At 40.4% G+C, this 13,764-nt stretch overlaps 1 protein-coding gene across 1 annotated transcript in view; it reads left to right on the top strand.

Moving 5' to 3' along the window:
* The window catches only part of LOC308309795 (dematin-like), a 37,419-nt gene extending 24,857 nt beyond the window's left edge, over positions 1-12,562 (top strand). Inside the window, exons 7-17 of the mRNA XM_080755712.1 lie at positions 2,199-2,316; positions 2,495-2,539; positions 3,534-3,665; positions 3,801-3,895; positions 3,997-4,108; positions 4,185-4,243; positions 4,611-4,656; positions 5,048-5,112; positions 5,799-5,864; positions 10,757-10,837; positions 11,779-12,562. Coding sequence (XP_080611838.1) covers positions 2,199-2,316; positions 2,495-2,539; positions 3,534-3,665; positions 3,801-3,895; positions 3,997-4,108; positions 4,185-4,243; positions 4,611-4,656; positions 5,048-5,112; positions 5,799-5,864; positions 10,757-10,837; positions 11,779-11,892 — 933 coding nt within the window. The 3' untranslated portion in view covers positions 11,893-12,562. The remainder of the gene's footprint in view (positions 1-2,198; positions 2,317-2,494; positions 2,540-3,533; positions 3,666-3,800; positions 3,896-3,996; positions 4,109-4,184; positions 4,244-4,610; positions 4,657-5,047; positions 5,113-5,798; positions 5,865-10,756; positions 10,838-11,778) is intronic.
* Positions 12,563-13,764: the final 1,202 nt, after the last annotated feature.

A 13,764-nucleotide genomic window follows, 5' to 3' on the forward strand; every position in this document is an offset into this window, starting at 1 on the left:
AAGAATAACTCGTTGTAACTCCATAATCAGCAGCATCTCCTCACAACATGTAAATAAATAACATAACTCGTTGTAACTCCATAATCAGCAGCATCTCCTCACAACATGTAAATAAATAAGAATAACTCGTTGTAACTCCATAATCAGCAGCATCTCCTCACAACATGTAAATAAATAAGAATAACTCGTTGTAACTCCATAATCAGCAGCATCGCCTCACAACATGTAAATAAATAACATAACTCGTTGTAACTCCATAATCAGCAGCATCTCCTCACAACATGTAAATAAATAACATAACTCGTTGTAACTCCATAATCAGCAGCATCTCCTCACAACATGTAAATAAATAAGAATAACTCGTTGTAACTCCATAATCAGCAGCATCTCCTCACAACATGTAAATAAATAAGAATAACTCGTTGTAACTCCATAATCAGCAGCATCGCCTCACAACATGTAAATAAATAAGAATAACTCGTTGTAACTCCATAATCAGCAGCATCTCCTCACAACATGTAAATAAATAACATAACTCGTTGTAACTCCATAATCAGCAGCATCTCCTCACAACATGTAAATAAATAAGAATAACACGTTGTAACTCCATAATCAGCAGCATCTCCTCACAACATGTAAATAAATAACATAACTCGTTGTAACTCCATAATCAGCAGCATCTCCTCACAACATGTAAATAAATAAGAATAACACGTTGTAACTCCATAATCAGCAGCATCTCCTCACAACATGTAAATAAATAAAGAATAACTCGTTGTAACTCCATAATCAGCAGCATCTCCTCACAACATGTAAATAAATAAGAATAACTCGTTGTAACTCCATAATCAGCAGCATCTCCTCACAACATGTAAATAAATAACATAACTCGTTGTAACTCCATAATCAGCAGCATCTCCTCACAACATGTAAATAAATAACATAACTCGTTGTAACTCCATAATCAGCAGCATCTCCTCACAACATGTAAATAAATGAGATAACTCGTTGTAACTCCATAATCAGCAGCATCTCCTCACAACATGTAAATAAATAACATAACTCGTTGTAACTCCATAATCAGCAGCATCGCCTCACAACATGTAAATAAATAACATAACTCGTTGTAACTCCATAATCAGCAGCATCTCCTCACAACATGTAAATAAATAACATAACTCGTTGTAACTCCATAATCAGCAGCATCTCCTCACAACATGTAAATAAATAACATAACTCGTTGTAACTCCATAATCAGCAGCATCTCCTCACAACATGTAAATAAATAACATAACTCGTTGTAACTCCATAATCAGCAGCATCTCCTCACAACATGTAAATAAATAAGAATAACTCGTTGTAACTCCATAATCAGCAGCATCGCCTCACAACATGTAAATAAATAACATAACTCGTTGTAACTCCATAATCAGCAGCATCTCCTCACAACATGTAAATAAATAAGAATAACTCGTTGTAACTCCATAATCAGCAGCATCTCCTCACAACATGTAAATAAATAACATAACTCGTTGTAACTCCATAATCAGCAGCATCTCCTCACAACATGTAAATAAATAACATAACTCGTTGTAACTCCATAATCAGCAGCATCGCCTCACAACATGTAAATAAATAACATAACTCGTTGTAACTCCATAATCAGCAGCATCGCCTCACAACATGTAAATAAATAAGAATAACTCGTTGTAACTCCATAATCAGCAGCATCTCCTCACAACATGTAAATAAATAACATAACTCGTTGTAACTCCATAATCAGCAGCATCGCCTCACAACATGTAAATAAATCAGAATAACTCGTTGTAACTCCATAATCAGCAGCATCTCCTCACAACATGTAAATAAATAACATAACTCGTTGTAACTCCATAATCAGCAGCATCTCCTCACAACATGTAAATAAATGAGATAACTCGTTGTAACTCCATAATCAGCAGCATCTCCTCACAACATGTAAATAAATAAGAATAACTCGTTGTAACTCCATAATCAGCAGCATCTCCTCACAACATGTAAATAAATAAGAATAACTCGTTGTAACTCCATAATCAGCAGCATCTCCTCACAACATGTAAATAAATAACATAACTCGTTGTAACTCCATAATCAGCAGCATCTCCTCACAACATGTAAATAAATGAGACAACTCGTTGTGACTCCATGATGTGTTTCAGGCTCAGATGAAAGTGTGCAAGGCAGAAAGTGAGACTTCCTCTCCCGGAGGCTCCACGCTGCAACTGCAACAAGCTGGCCGCAAGATTAGCGCCAGCCAACAACATTTCCATAGGCCAGGTACACACTCTCTATCTCTCTCTCTCTCTCTCTCTCTCTCTCTCTCTCTCTCTCTCTCTCTCTCAGATGTCTCTCACTCGCTCTCACACTGACACTGATATTGCTTTGTTAAAAACAAAACGTTTTTTGTTAAGTTAAAGATATGAATTGATTTGTCTTTTCTAATCCTGTATTTCAGACAATGGTGCCGACTTATACAAGAAACCCCCCATCTACAAACAAGGTATGTACCACGTTTAAGAAACCCCCCCATCTACAAACAAGGTATGTACCATGTTTAAGAAACCCCCCATCTACAAACAAGGTATGTACCACGTTTAAGAAACCCCCCCATCTACAAACAAGGTATGTACCATGTTTAAGAAACCCCCCATCTACAAACAAGGTATGTACCATGTTTAAGAAACCCCCCATCTACAAACAAGGTATGTACCATGTTTAAGAAACCCCCCCATCTACAAACAAGGTATGTACCATGTTTAAGAAACCCCCCATCTACAAACAAGGTATGTACCATGTTTAAGAAACCCCCCATCTACAAACAAGGTATGTACCATGTTTAAGAAACCCCCCATCTACAAACAAGGTATGTACCATGTTTAAGAAACCCCCCATCTACAAACAAGGTATGTACCATGTTTAAGAAACCCCCCATCTACAAACAAGGTATGTAGGCCTACCATGTTTACCGTAGGCCTTTAGCAGACGCTCCTGTCCAGAGCGACTGACAGTAATGAACAGCACCAGTGGGCCTAATCAGCCTTAAATCCCCTACACCTGCTGTGTAATTTCCAGCCTCTGTCTCAGACAATTGTTTGCCATGGCAACCCCACACCTGACACCTGCTGCCCACTTAACCAGTCCACTTTTCACAGTCTGCATCTGCCTGTGTCTGAAGAGGGCAAACTGAGGCCACTTCTCACAGTCAGACAGTTTGCTCTCTTCACACACAGGCAGATACAGAGATCTCCATGTGGGACACGTTGACAACAGGTATTATTAGGTTCCCAAGTTGCGAGACATGGCCAAAGTATGTCCGGGGGTCCCCAGGCAAAAACGTTGAGAACCCCTGAGCTACGGGTAAAGGTGGCAAATTGGGAGTGACTCTGCAGTTCTAACGGCTATGTTTAGAACCAAAGGAGCCGGTTGTTTTGTCCGAACTGCGCACACCTTTCTCACTGTAGAAACACAACCACCTTGCTGTGTTCACACTCCAGATGGTGGCAGACACGTGGGAGGAAGCATCATCCAGTCCTCCAAGTTCCCAGCAGCTCAGAAACCAGACCCCAACCTGCCCTCCAAGATAGAGACGGAGTACTGGCCCTGTCCCCCCTCACTGGCCTCTATGGGTAACACATCATATAATAGTCTTATAATAATAATAAGAAATATGTGGCTGGTTGTGTGATTGTGTTCTTGTTGTGATTGATAGATTGAGTGGATGAAGATGATGATGATGATGATGTTGTTGTTGTGATTGACAGAGATCGAGTGGAGGAAGAAGAAGCTGCAGGAGGAAGATGAATTTGAAGACCTGACAGAGGACGTTAAAACACTGAACCTACAGGAGCTGGAGAGGGTGTGTGTGTGTGTGTGTGTGTGTGTGTGTGTGTGTGTCTGTGTGTCTGTGTGCGTCCAACATAGCCTGAATGCCTGGTTCTGTTTGACCCTGTTCTATAGATCCAGTCCAACATGGGTCGGCTCATCCTGAAAGAGGAGAACGAGAAACAGAACGAGATAAACTTCCGTAGGAAGACCCAGTCGCTTCCTGACAGAACACACATGCACTCCAGTAAGGACACGCTGTGGTTTTATTATTTGCTGTATAATAATTGTTATTGTTGTTCTCACTGGCCTCTTTTTGCTAGCAGGTATATCTGCGACTCCGAGTCAATGCCAGTCCTCCCCTCGATCAGGCCTGACCAGGGTAAGAGTGTGTGTATTCCTACTAAATAAAACAGGCTCTATTCACAACAGCCATGTTGGAAAGAAACCTCCTTATTTCCTTCACAGGTCTTAACTAATTATACTAATTAAGTCTCTGTTCCATTTAGTGTAACACAGTGGTTCTCAAACTTTTTTAAATGTCATTCATGACTCTGAGAGTACAAATGGAACCAAATTTAATGTTTGGGACAAAATGAAAATGTCCCTTCATTGTCGATGGCGTTTATAAAACAAACATTGCACTAAAGACAAACATTAAACCTGGATATAGGAGGGGAATGAGGAGATGTATGATGATAAGAGTGCCCCTCACTTCACACGGGTGTGATTTTTTATTGTATGTGCAGATGCAGTCAGCGGAGTTCGCCACGGAGGCAGAGAAGGGACAAGCTGGTAAGCTCTCTCACATGGTTTATTTACCTAATTTAATATTATGTTATTTAATAACATAATTAATAACTTAATAAATGTAGAGCACACGCATGCTAATGAAATTGTCTTTGATAAAAGCTTTGATTCTTCTAAAATAGCCGATCTACAAGCTTGCAGCGTGCCGTAACGCGACACGTTGTGAGCTTGCAGATCGCCGAAAATTTTTCTCTGAATGTTCTTCCCACAGAACAGGGTTCATGTGGTTAGTACATCGTTGTGGTTATGTTATTAATTGGGTTAGTACATCGTTATGTGTGGTTATGTTATTAATGTTTAATGTCATTATGTTTGACGGTGTTAAAGTGAAGTCTGTGATTCATCTCATCCTAATGTCTTGGTTTTGTCTCCACAGACGCCCAGGTAGGTTTCTCTGTGAATGTTGTCTGTTGTGTCTGTGCTGAACGTGCATGTGACCATTAATAGCCTCACGCAGTGGATTTTCAACCGCTTTCATTTCAAGGACCATTATTTATTTGGCATTTGAGCCACGGAACCACCGTTTGAACGACATTTAGCCTTCTCTTAGACGCGAGACTAAAGAATATGTTGTTGTCGGTTAATACTTTGTCCACATGCTGTATTAAAATAAAATAATATTTTTATTGTGTAGAAATCAAATGGACCCGTACAGGTCCATTCGGTTTCAAGAGTTAAAGATCTATAAGGGTCCATTTGGTTACCAACTCTCCATCATTTAGCGGGGACCACCTGGAACCCCCTCAAGGACCACTGGTTCAAAATCACTGGCCTGCATCTGCATGTTACTAACCAGTTCATTCATTCATTCATTCATTCATTCATTCATTCATTCATGAATGTTTGCCTACAACACAATTCTATGTGTTGTATTTTGTGCGCTTTTACTGCATTCTATCTGTCATTAAATGTTGTTGCTTTTCGTTTTAGTTTACTTGATGTGCTTTAAAATGACGTATTAGTTGCGCGCTGCTGGTGTTGTGCTGCACGCGTGCACTGAAAAATTGCACATCTACACACAAGTGTGTGTGTGTGTGTGCGTGTGCGTGCGTGCGTGCGTGTGTGTGTGTGTGTGTGTGTGCGTGCGTGCGTGCGTGTGTGTGTGTGTGTGTGTGTGTGTGTTATAGAACGGAGATTCTCGGAGGGAGAGGATGGACAGAGGAAACTCACTGCCCAGCATCCTGGAACAGAAGGTGGGTGTGTTTACGTCTATGCATCCTATATATATATATATATATATATATATATATATATATATACTGTATATATAGATATATATATATATATATATATATATATATATATATATATATGTATATACATACATACATCTCCTCATCCTGGAACAGAAGGTGGGTGTGTTTACGTCTATGCATCCTATGCATACATACAGTGACGGCGTGCAAGACAGAACATACATTGTGCTGGCTTCGGTCATTATAGGTTCAAATTTCATAAAATCAATATATAAGAATCAATACAGTCATTCGATCCGGAAGGCGAAGGCACTCTAACTGTCGACCACAGCATATTATTTATCCATCTCAGTGTTTCAACCTTTATTTTTTATTTTTTTGAAGAGAATATTACGTCATCTTGTCCCCTAACACAAACATTAAATGCCATTAACAATAAAGATAATTTTATGTTTGTTTTGACACCGTTTGTTTTACATCATCCAATCATTAGAGTTAGATCAATAGGTTGTATTAAGTTTGAGTCGTTGTATTGTTATACCATAATGTGCCCTTATTGGCTATCGATGACATCTTGGGTGAGTAAAAGGGACTGTGATTGGTGCAATGCGATCGAGTCGGTTGGGTATGAGATGTCAGCGTGAAAATAGTGGTCTCTCATTGGCTCCTCGATGTTGTAAGATGATATGAGCGCCCCTCACTTCACACGGGTGTGATTCTTTTCTTCATAAACTACACAAGACAAGTCATGCAAGAGTGGTCTCACAAAACTAGTGACAATAGCAGATCTACAAGCTCAGAACGTGCCACGACACGATGCAACACGTGAGGTTGTAGATCTGCTATTTTCATTTAGTCTTGTGAGACCACTCTGTTTTTAAACCCATTTAGACCCGAGGCAGATTCTAAAAACGCCTTCTAAATCCTGACCTTCAAAAATGACATAAAACATAAATATATATCACCCATTCTTGAGATAAGGGACAAAACCTTTTTCAAACTGGATTTTTTTTTTTTTTAAGATACATTCAAATCAAATAGATGTATTTGTAGACACAGGTCTCAACTACCAATCTTGAGAAGGAACAGGTTTTTCGCGTAACATTTCTTTCTAAAATGGGACATTTATGCACTTAATACCTGATTCATGTCAACTCCGTCAGACACACTAAAATCCCTTTTAATTGAATTTTATCATTTCAACAATAATATAAAGTCCTCAGTTATCTTATAATGGCTTTCAGTAATCAAGTTAAGTAATTCAAATCTTTTAATATTATTTTGTTCCAATATCACACTATTATGAAATATCCAATTTCTCAAAACCGTCATTTCAACCTTTATTTTCAATATTATAACATGAAAACCATGTAAAAAAAAAAAAAATCATCATTACGTATCATTTCAGTTGGTGTTTCAATACATAAGCACAAAAGATTTGACAGCAAATTTTCTATTTCTTTGGAAATTAACAAAAACATCACGGGACGAACGTCTGACGGAGTTGACGAACATCTGACGGAGTTGACAAGTTTAACTGATTTAGGTTCTAGACCACCTAGGATCTTGATTCTGGTGACTAATCCCACATTTTCAAGGATGAGGAATACAGTGGTACTATTTAGATTTGCCCTGTGAACATGGCAGCCATTTTTCAAAATGCCCGCCAACTTTCTGTTATTTCCCAATAACTCAAGTTCTACACCACCTAGGATCTTGATTCTGGTGACTAATCATACATTTTCAAGGATGTGGGATACATTGGTACTATTTAGATTTGTCCTGTGACCATGGTAGACATTTTTCAAAATGGCCGCCAACTTTCTGTTATTTCCCAATAACTCAAGTTCTACACCACCTAGGATCTTGATTCTGGTGACTAATCATACATTTTCAAGGGTGAGGAATACAGTTATACTATTTAGATTTATCCTGTGACCATGGATGGTAGACATTTTCAAAAATGGTGGACCTGCTATTATTTTACCAATTTACTCAGGGAATATTATCAGAATAATATAAAATCTGTGAATACATTTCTTACCAAGAATTTTCTTCACCAATGTTTGTAAAGGTGTCTACTAACATATCCCACATTGGTTTCTATTTGACCACCCTAGGGGCATGTTTGACAGCTGCTGAAAGTTGGGTACCATCAACAACCAATATAAGGCTAAATGTTCTAAATTTCATTATGCTTTAAGTAGCATGTGGCATGTCAAACTAGGGGCTTTTCATGATTCTGGATCCATTCCAAGCATTAGTTTTGCACAAAAAACACTACGTTGGCTAAAAACGGCCATAGCCATCATCACAGATGTGATGAGGTCAGCACATGTCGGCACCTTTGGGCAAGTGGCTATGGCCAAACTAGGGGATCTATGGCCAAACTAGGGGTCAAACTCCTTGGGCTAAATTCGGTGAGGTGAACAGTGAGCAGTGAACAGTGAGGGAAAGACTGAAGACAGAAGATTTGGCTTCAGGACCATCAGGCAGGATGTGCAGACACTGAAGGCATCAGTGTCTTTCTCTGTGTCCCCAGCATGTCAACCAAAGCAATGTTACCAAATCAAAGGAGCCTTCACCTCATGTCACCTGGGGCTGGGTGAGCAATCGTATCCTGTATCTAAACTCACAACTAAATACAGACACTTGGCCAGACTGCCGTTTGAAAGGGTCAAACCCCTCATCCTGATTGGGGAAGACCACCCCACCTAATCACACCAACCGAAGAAGTGAGGTTGGGGCCTCCAGGTGGGCCAGCAGCCATCTGCACAAGACTGGGCTGGACCCTGCAGGAAAGCAATCTCCAGCCAAGACAATGTAAGTTGACTATAACAGAGCCCAAGAACACAGAGCTCAGGAGAAGGATGGAGAAACACTGGCAGGAGGCCACCAAGATACAATGCCCCAGAGACCCAGAGTGTGCCACCACTGACAGTAAGGAGATCAACTGCTGCAGCAAAGATGTCATGAAAGGCAAGTCTCCACCAAAAAAAACCCTGAACCTAATCAGGGTGTCAAGAGACCAAAGTTTCTCCCCCACAGTTCCCTGCAGTGGCCAGTGAAGTCAAACTGTGCATCTGTACCTGAAAGGGGCAAGTCAAAGGCCAGAAAGCCCACCTCCTTTTAATGTCCTGTCAGTAGAAACTCAACCTGCACCTGAAATAAGCCCTTACCTCTCCCAGAGAAAGTTCATCCTTGAAAATGTAATGATTAGTCGCCAGAATCAAGATCCTTGGTGGTCTAAAACTTGAGTTATTGGTAAAATAACAGCAGGTTGGTGGTCATTTTGAAAAACAATGGCTGCCATGGTCACAGGACAAATCTAAATAGTACCACTGTATTTCTCATCTTTTAAAATGTATGATTAGTCGCCAAAATCAAGATCCTAGGTGGTCTAAAACTTAAGTTATTGTAAAATAACAGCAGGTGGCGGCCATTTTGAAAAAAAAATGGCTGCTATGGTCACAGGACAAATCTAAATATTACCAATGTACCCCACATCCTTGAAAATGTATGATTAGTCACCAGAATCAAGATCCTAGGTGGTGTAGAACTTGAGTTATTGTAAAATAACAGCAGGTGGCGGCCATTTTGAAAAATGGCTGCCATGGTCACAGGGAAAGTCTAAATTGTACCACTGTATCCCTCATCCTTGAAAATGAGGTCTTAGTCACCAGAATCAAGATCCTAGGTGGTGTAGAACTTGAGTTATTGTAAAATAACATCAGGTGGCGGCTCTTTTGTAATATGGCTGCCATGGTCACCACGAGACAAATCTGTGATGGCCCCATAGCCAAAAATGTTCCTTAAGGCATGCTCTAACTGTGTGCCAAATTAGAATACTGCCCATTATTCAAAAACAATAATTTTATTGTTTTAGGAACACTTTTGTCAACTCCGTCAGATACACGTCAACTCCGTCAGACACAAAATCTGACGGAGTTGACGTCTGACGGAGTTGACAAAATGGCATTTGTTTTCATCTTAACCCTCTTTAGTACAATGTAGCCATTTTGTTTTTGCTTAATTTTGTTAGCTAAACCTAACCCCTAAACTAAAATAATAAACATTATTTTGGAATTCTTAACAAAGATCATAATAATGTCCTGACGGAGTTGACATGTAAAAGCTGTGACCACATTGTTATCAACATTGTTTGTTTAAAATATCAAACAATTGAATGCTTGTCAGACCAGGTACTCCACTGTTGCAACAAATATAAATGGGACTTGGAAAAGGAGTCTTCAGGCTAAATCTGTCGACAATATTTTCTGATTAATTTAAGACTTTTAAAAAAACCTGACGGAGTTGACGGAGACGTGGGACGAACATTTGATATGAGATATTGAATAGAAAATATAAATTAAAATTAACTGTGTATATTATTTGCTATGTTGTTGACAATCTACTTTAATTTAGTATGTATATTTATGTGATTGTGACAGTATTAGACACTTTTTTGGCAGTTTGAAATTGTGGCCACTTGCTGGGGACAGGCTAAATACAGGCCTTTTTGGGTACAGGGCCTGCTTTTAACTAATTCAGATGGAATATGAAAACAATTATAATGAAATTAAGGGCATAATAATACACAACTGTATTACACTTAACTTTGCAAGTGCTTTTATTTTTATGAATTAATTAATTTTTTACATAAAATAAGGCTCTTATGTGTGGGACATGTTTTTTCCACTTTTGTCCCTCATCTCAAGAATGAGTGATATATATATACACCCACTGTACAACAACAAGCAGATATTCATCCTGTACATTAATCAGAATGCAACTGACATAACTGTCTATAATTGGGAAATTAAATCCAATCCTGAAGCATTCAAACTAACATTAAATGAAATATTGTCTGTCTACTTCTGTCCACTCAGATTTACCCCTATGAAGCACTCATTGTGACCCACAGAGGGCGCTGTAAGCTACCGCCAGGCGTTGAACGAATGCGACTGGAGGTATGTTGCACATGATGTGCGTCTGCGTGTGAGATTTATCTTTTTTTTGTTGGGAGATTTGACACTTATTTTAACAAAATAATATCACCTACCCATTTAACACTCTTTAACACTTATTATTTAAAGAAAAGCAAGTCACTTTTACGGCACCTAGTTAAGACAGAATCAGACGTTTTGAGTATCATTGTCAGTGTTGCCAAGTCTGTCAAGTCTGCTTATTAGAGGCGACTTTGGGCTTGTTTTTCAGTAAAGTCACTTGTAATTGGTCTGATAGCAATGGAAAGTTCATTCCATAGTTTAGGAGCCAGAAGGGAGAAGAGCCTGGGACGTGTGGAGCGTTGTCCAGCGTGTTTTAGGGAAGGGAGAAGAGTCTGGGACGTGTGGAGCGTTGTCCAGGGTGTTTTAGGGAAGGGAGAAGAGTCTGGGACGTGTGGAGCGTTGTCCAGCGTGTTTTAGGGAAGGGAGAAGAGTCTGGGACGTGTGGAGCGTTGTCCAGGGTGTTTTAGGGAAGGGAGAAGAGTCTGGGACGTGTGGAGCGTTGTCCAGGGTGTTTTAGGGAAGGGAGAAGAGTCTGGGACGTGTGGAGCGTTGTCCAGGGTGTTTTAGGGAAGGGAGAAGAGTCTGGGACGTGTGGAGTGTTGTCCAGGGTGTTTTAGGGAAGGGAGAAGAGCCTGGGACGTGTGGAGCGTTGTCCAGGGTGTTTTAGAGAAGGGAGAAGAGTCTGGGACGTGTGGAGTGTGTACAGATCCCTGTGGGACCCCAGTTAGGAGGGTTTGGGTGGATGAAAGAAAACCTTTCTACGAAACCTGGTAGGTCTGGTCGGTTAGGTAGGACCACGTTAGGTCAGCGAGGGTGTCCAGGAGCACCTGGTGCATCCCTACAATGCTCATGATGTGGCCTATATATAGTCACTTATTCTGGGCTTGTTTCTGTCGTTGCAGAGGCACCTGTCTACCGAGGAGTTCCAGCGGCTGTTCGGCATGCCCATCGGAGAGTTTGACCGCATGTCGCTGTGGAAACGAAACGAACTCAAGAAGAGAGTTTCACTTTTCTAACAGGAAGAGGAAGAAGCGACGACCCGTATTGCTATTTTCCTTCTTCTGAACAAACAAACAAACAAACAAAAGAAACGTCGTACGTACCGCGCTACTGCCCTGCCTGAGGAGAATGAAAACCCAGAGAGCTACAAAACATCACATTAATGTCACTATCACTACATCATAACATGACATGAAACATGTGATGTATAACTATATCTAATCTACATATTCTGCACTGACTAACTCAACATATCCACTGTTTGAGCCTAACGTATATACTTCCACCGTTCGACTGTGTCGCGCAGCGAAAAACATCCACGACATACAAGCTCACAACGTCGCGGCACACTTGAGAATCTGGACCACCCATCTGGGTGCATTTCCAGACTATGTTTATTTTATCTCGTTTTAAAAAGGACATTTATCATCAATAAAATCATAGTGGATTGTCAATTATTTGGGGGCCCACTTGCAATACCGTCGTGGCCCACAGGTTGAGAAACACCGCCGTCAGCGACAGTGCTGTGAGCTCGTACGTCAGCACTTCATTTTCTGCACGACACCGTCGGAAGACCAAAGTATAAATGATAGGCTTGAAGTCTTGTTTGTCATCTATGTCACACTACTTACACTAAGTGATGGCTGGGGAAGATACAGGCTTTGATTGGCTGATATATGTGCATGTGTGTGCGCAGGGGGGGGGGGGGGGGGGGATACCAGATATACAAACTCACGTCACGTGTGGCGCTACACAACATGTTGTGAGCTTGTAGATCAGCTATTTTCTGTGAAGATATTTGGGGTGGGGAAAAGGATCTAAGGCTCTATTTTGAAAAACATTTTTGAATAGTTCAACTAGCCGACCTACATCGACACGTTGTGAGCTTGTAGACTGGCCATTTTAACTATTCATAAATGTTTTGCAAAATAGATTAAAAAAATAATAAATAATAAAAAAAAGCCTTGCAGGAAAGCAGGAAAAGTGGCACATAGGAGTGGGAGTCAACCTTGCATTTCGCTAAACCAATAACAGTGCAGAGAAGAGGGGCGTCGCTCCAAATGTGGCGACGTCAGCGTTCTCCGCTGCGTTCTACTGGGGAGGATGGGAGGGGCCGGGGGAGGCGGGTGGGCTCATAGGTTGGTGGACCAATAGGAGGTGTCGGTGTCGGTTTCCAACGCTATAGTTTGTTCCACCCAGAAAAGCACAGGTCTCTCTTTTCAGGCCAACAGAAAGCTAATAAAAAGGGGCTGCTCTTCCTCAGCCATCCTTGGAAAACCAAACAAAGCCTATAAGAGGTTCTTATATCGTTGCTCACTCTGCAAAAAACAATGACTGGAAATATGTGTCATTTTGGTGTGGCGACAATATTACTGCGACAAAGTATAAAATGAGGTTCAACTGTGTAGAAAAAGGTTACAGTATATGTATACAAACTCCATTAAACACTAGCGGCTAATAGCTAACCCATGAGTCTACATTAACAACCCAAAGTTCTCACTGTATTCACACGCATTTACACTCCATGCGGAGAGACGACAGGATTGCTGCACTTAAACAAATATATAATAACCACCGTCGCTTCAATTTGCTTGGTAAAACACCGGGCTTTGATATCTCTTGCTCATCCTTCCTCCTTGTATTGTATTTCACATCATACAGTACATATACATACATACAGTACATGCAACCGCCTTTTAGTTGAAATGTAAAAAGTGATTTGCACCTCCAAATCACACGTGTACTATTTATGCATTCATGGCGTATATACATCATGTCTGAGTGACGTTGTCGTTGTTAAAAATAGATTGTTCAAATCTTAAAATCTTCATATCTTTAAAAATGCAATGTATGTTATTATGAGATGCCGTGTGAGCGAATGAGATGTG

This window comes from Protomyctophum bolini, assembly GCF_963924005.1.
Source record: "Protomyctophum bolini genome assembly, chromosome: 22".
In the NCBI taxonomy this organism is placed as follows: Eukaryota; Metazoa; Chordata; class Actinopteri; order Myctophiformes; family Myctophidae; genus Protomyctophum; species Protomyctophum bolini.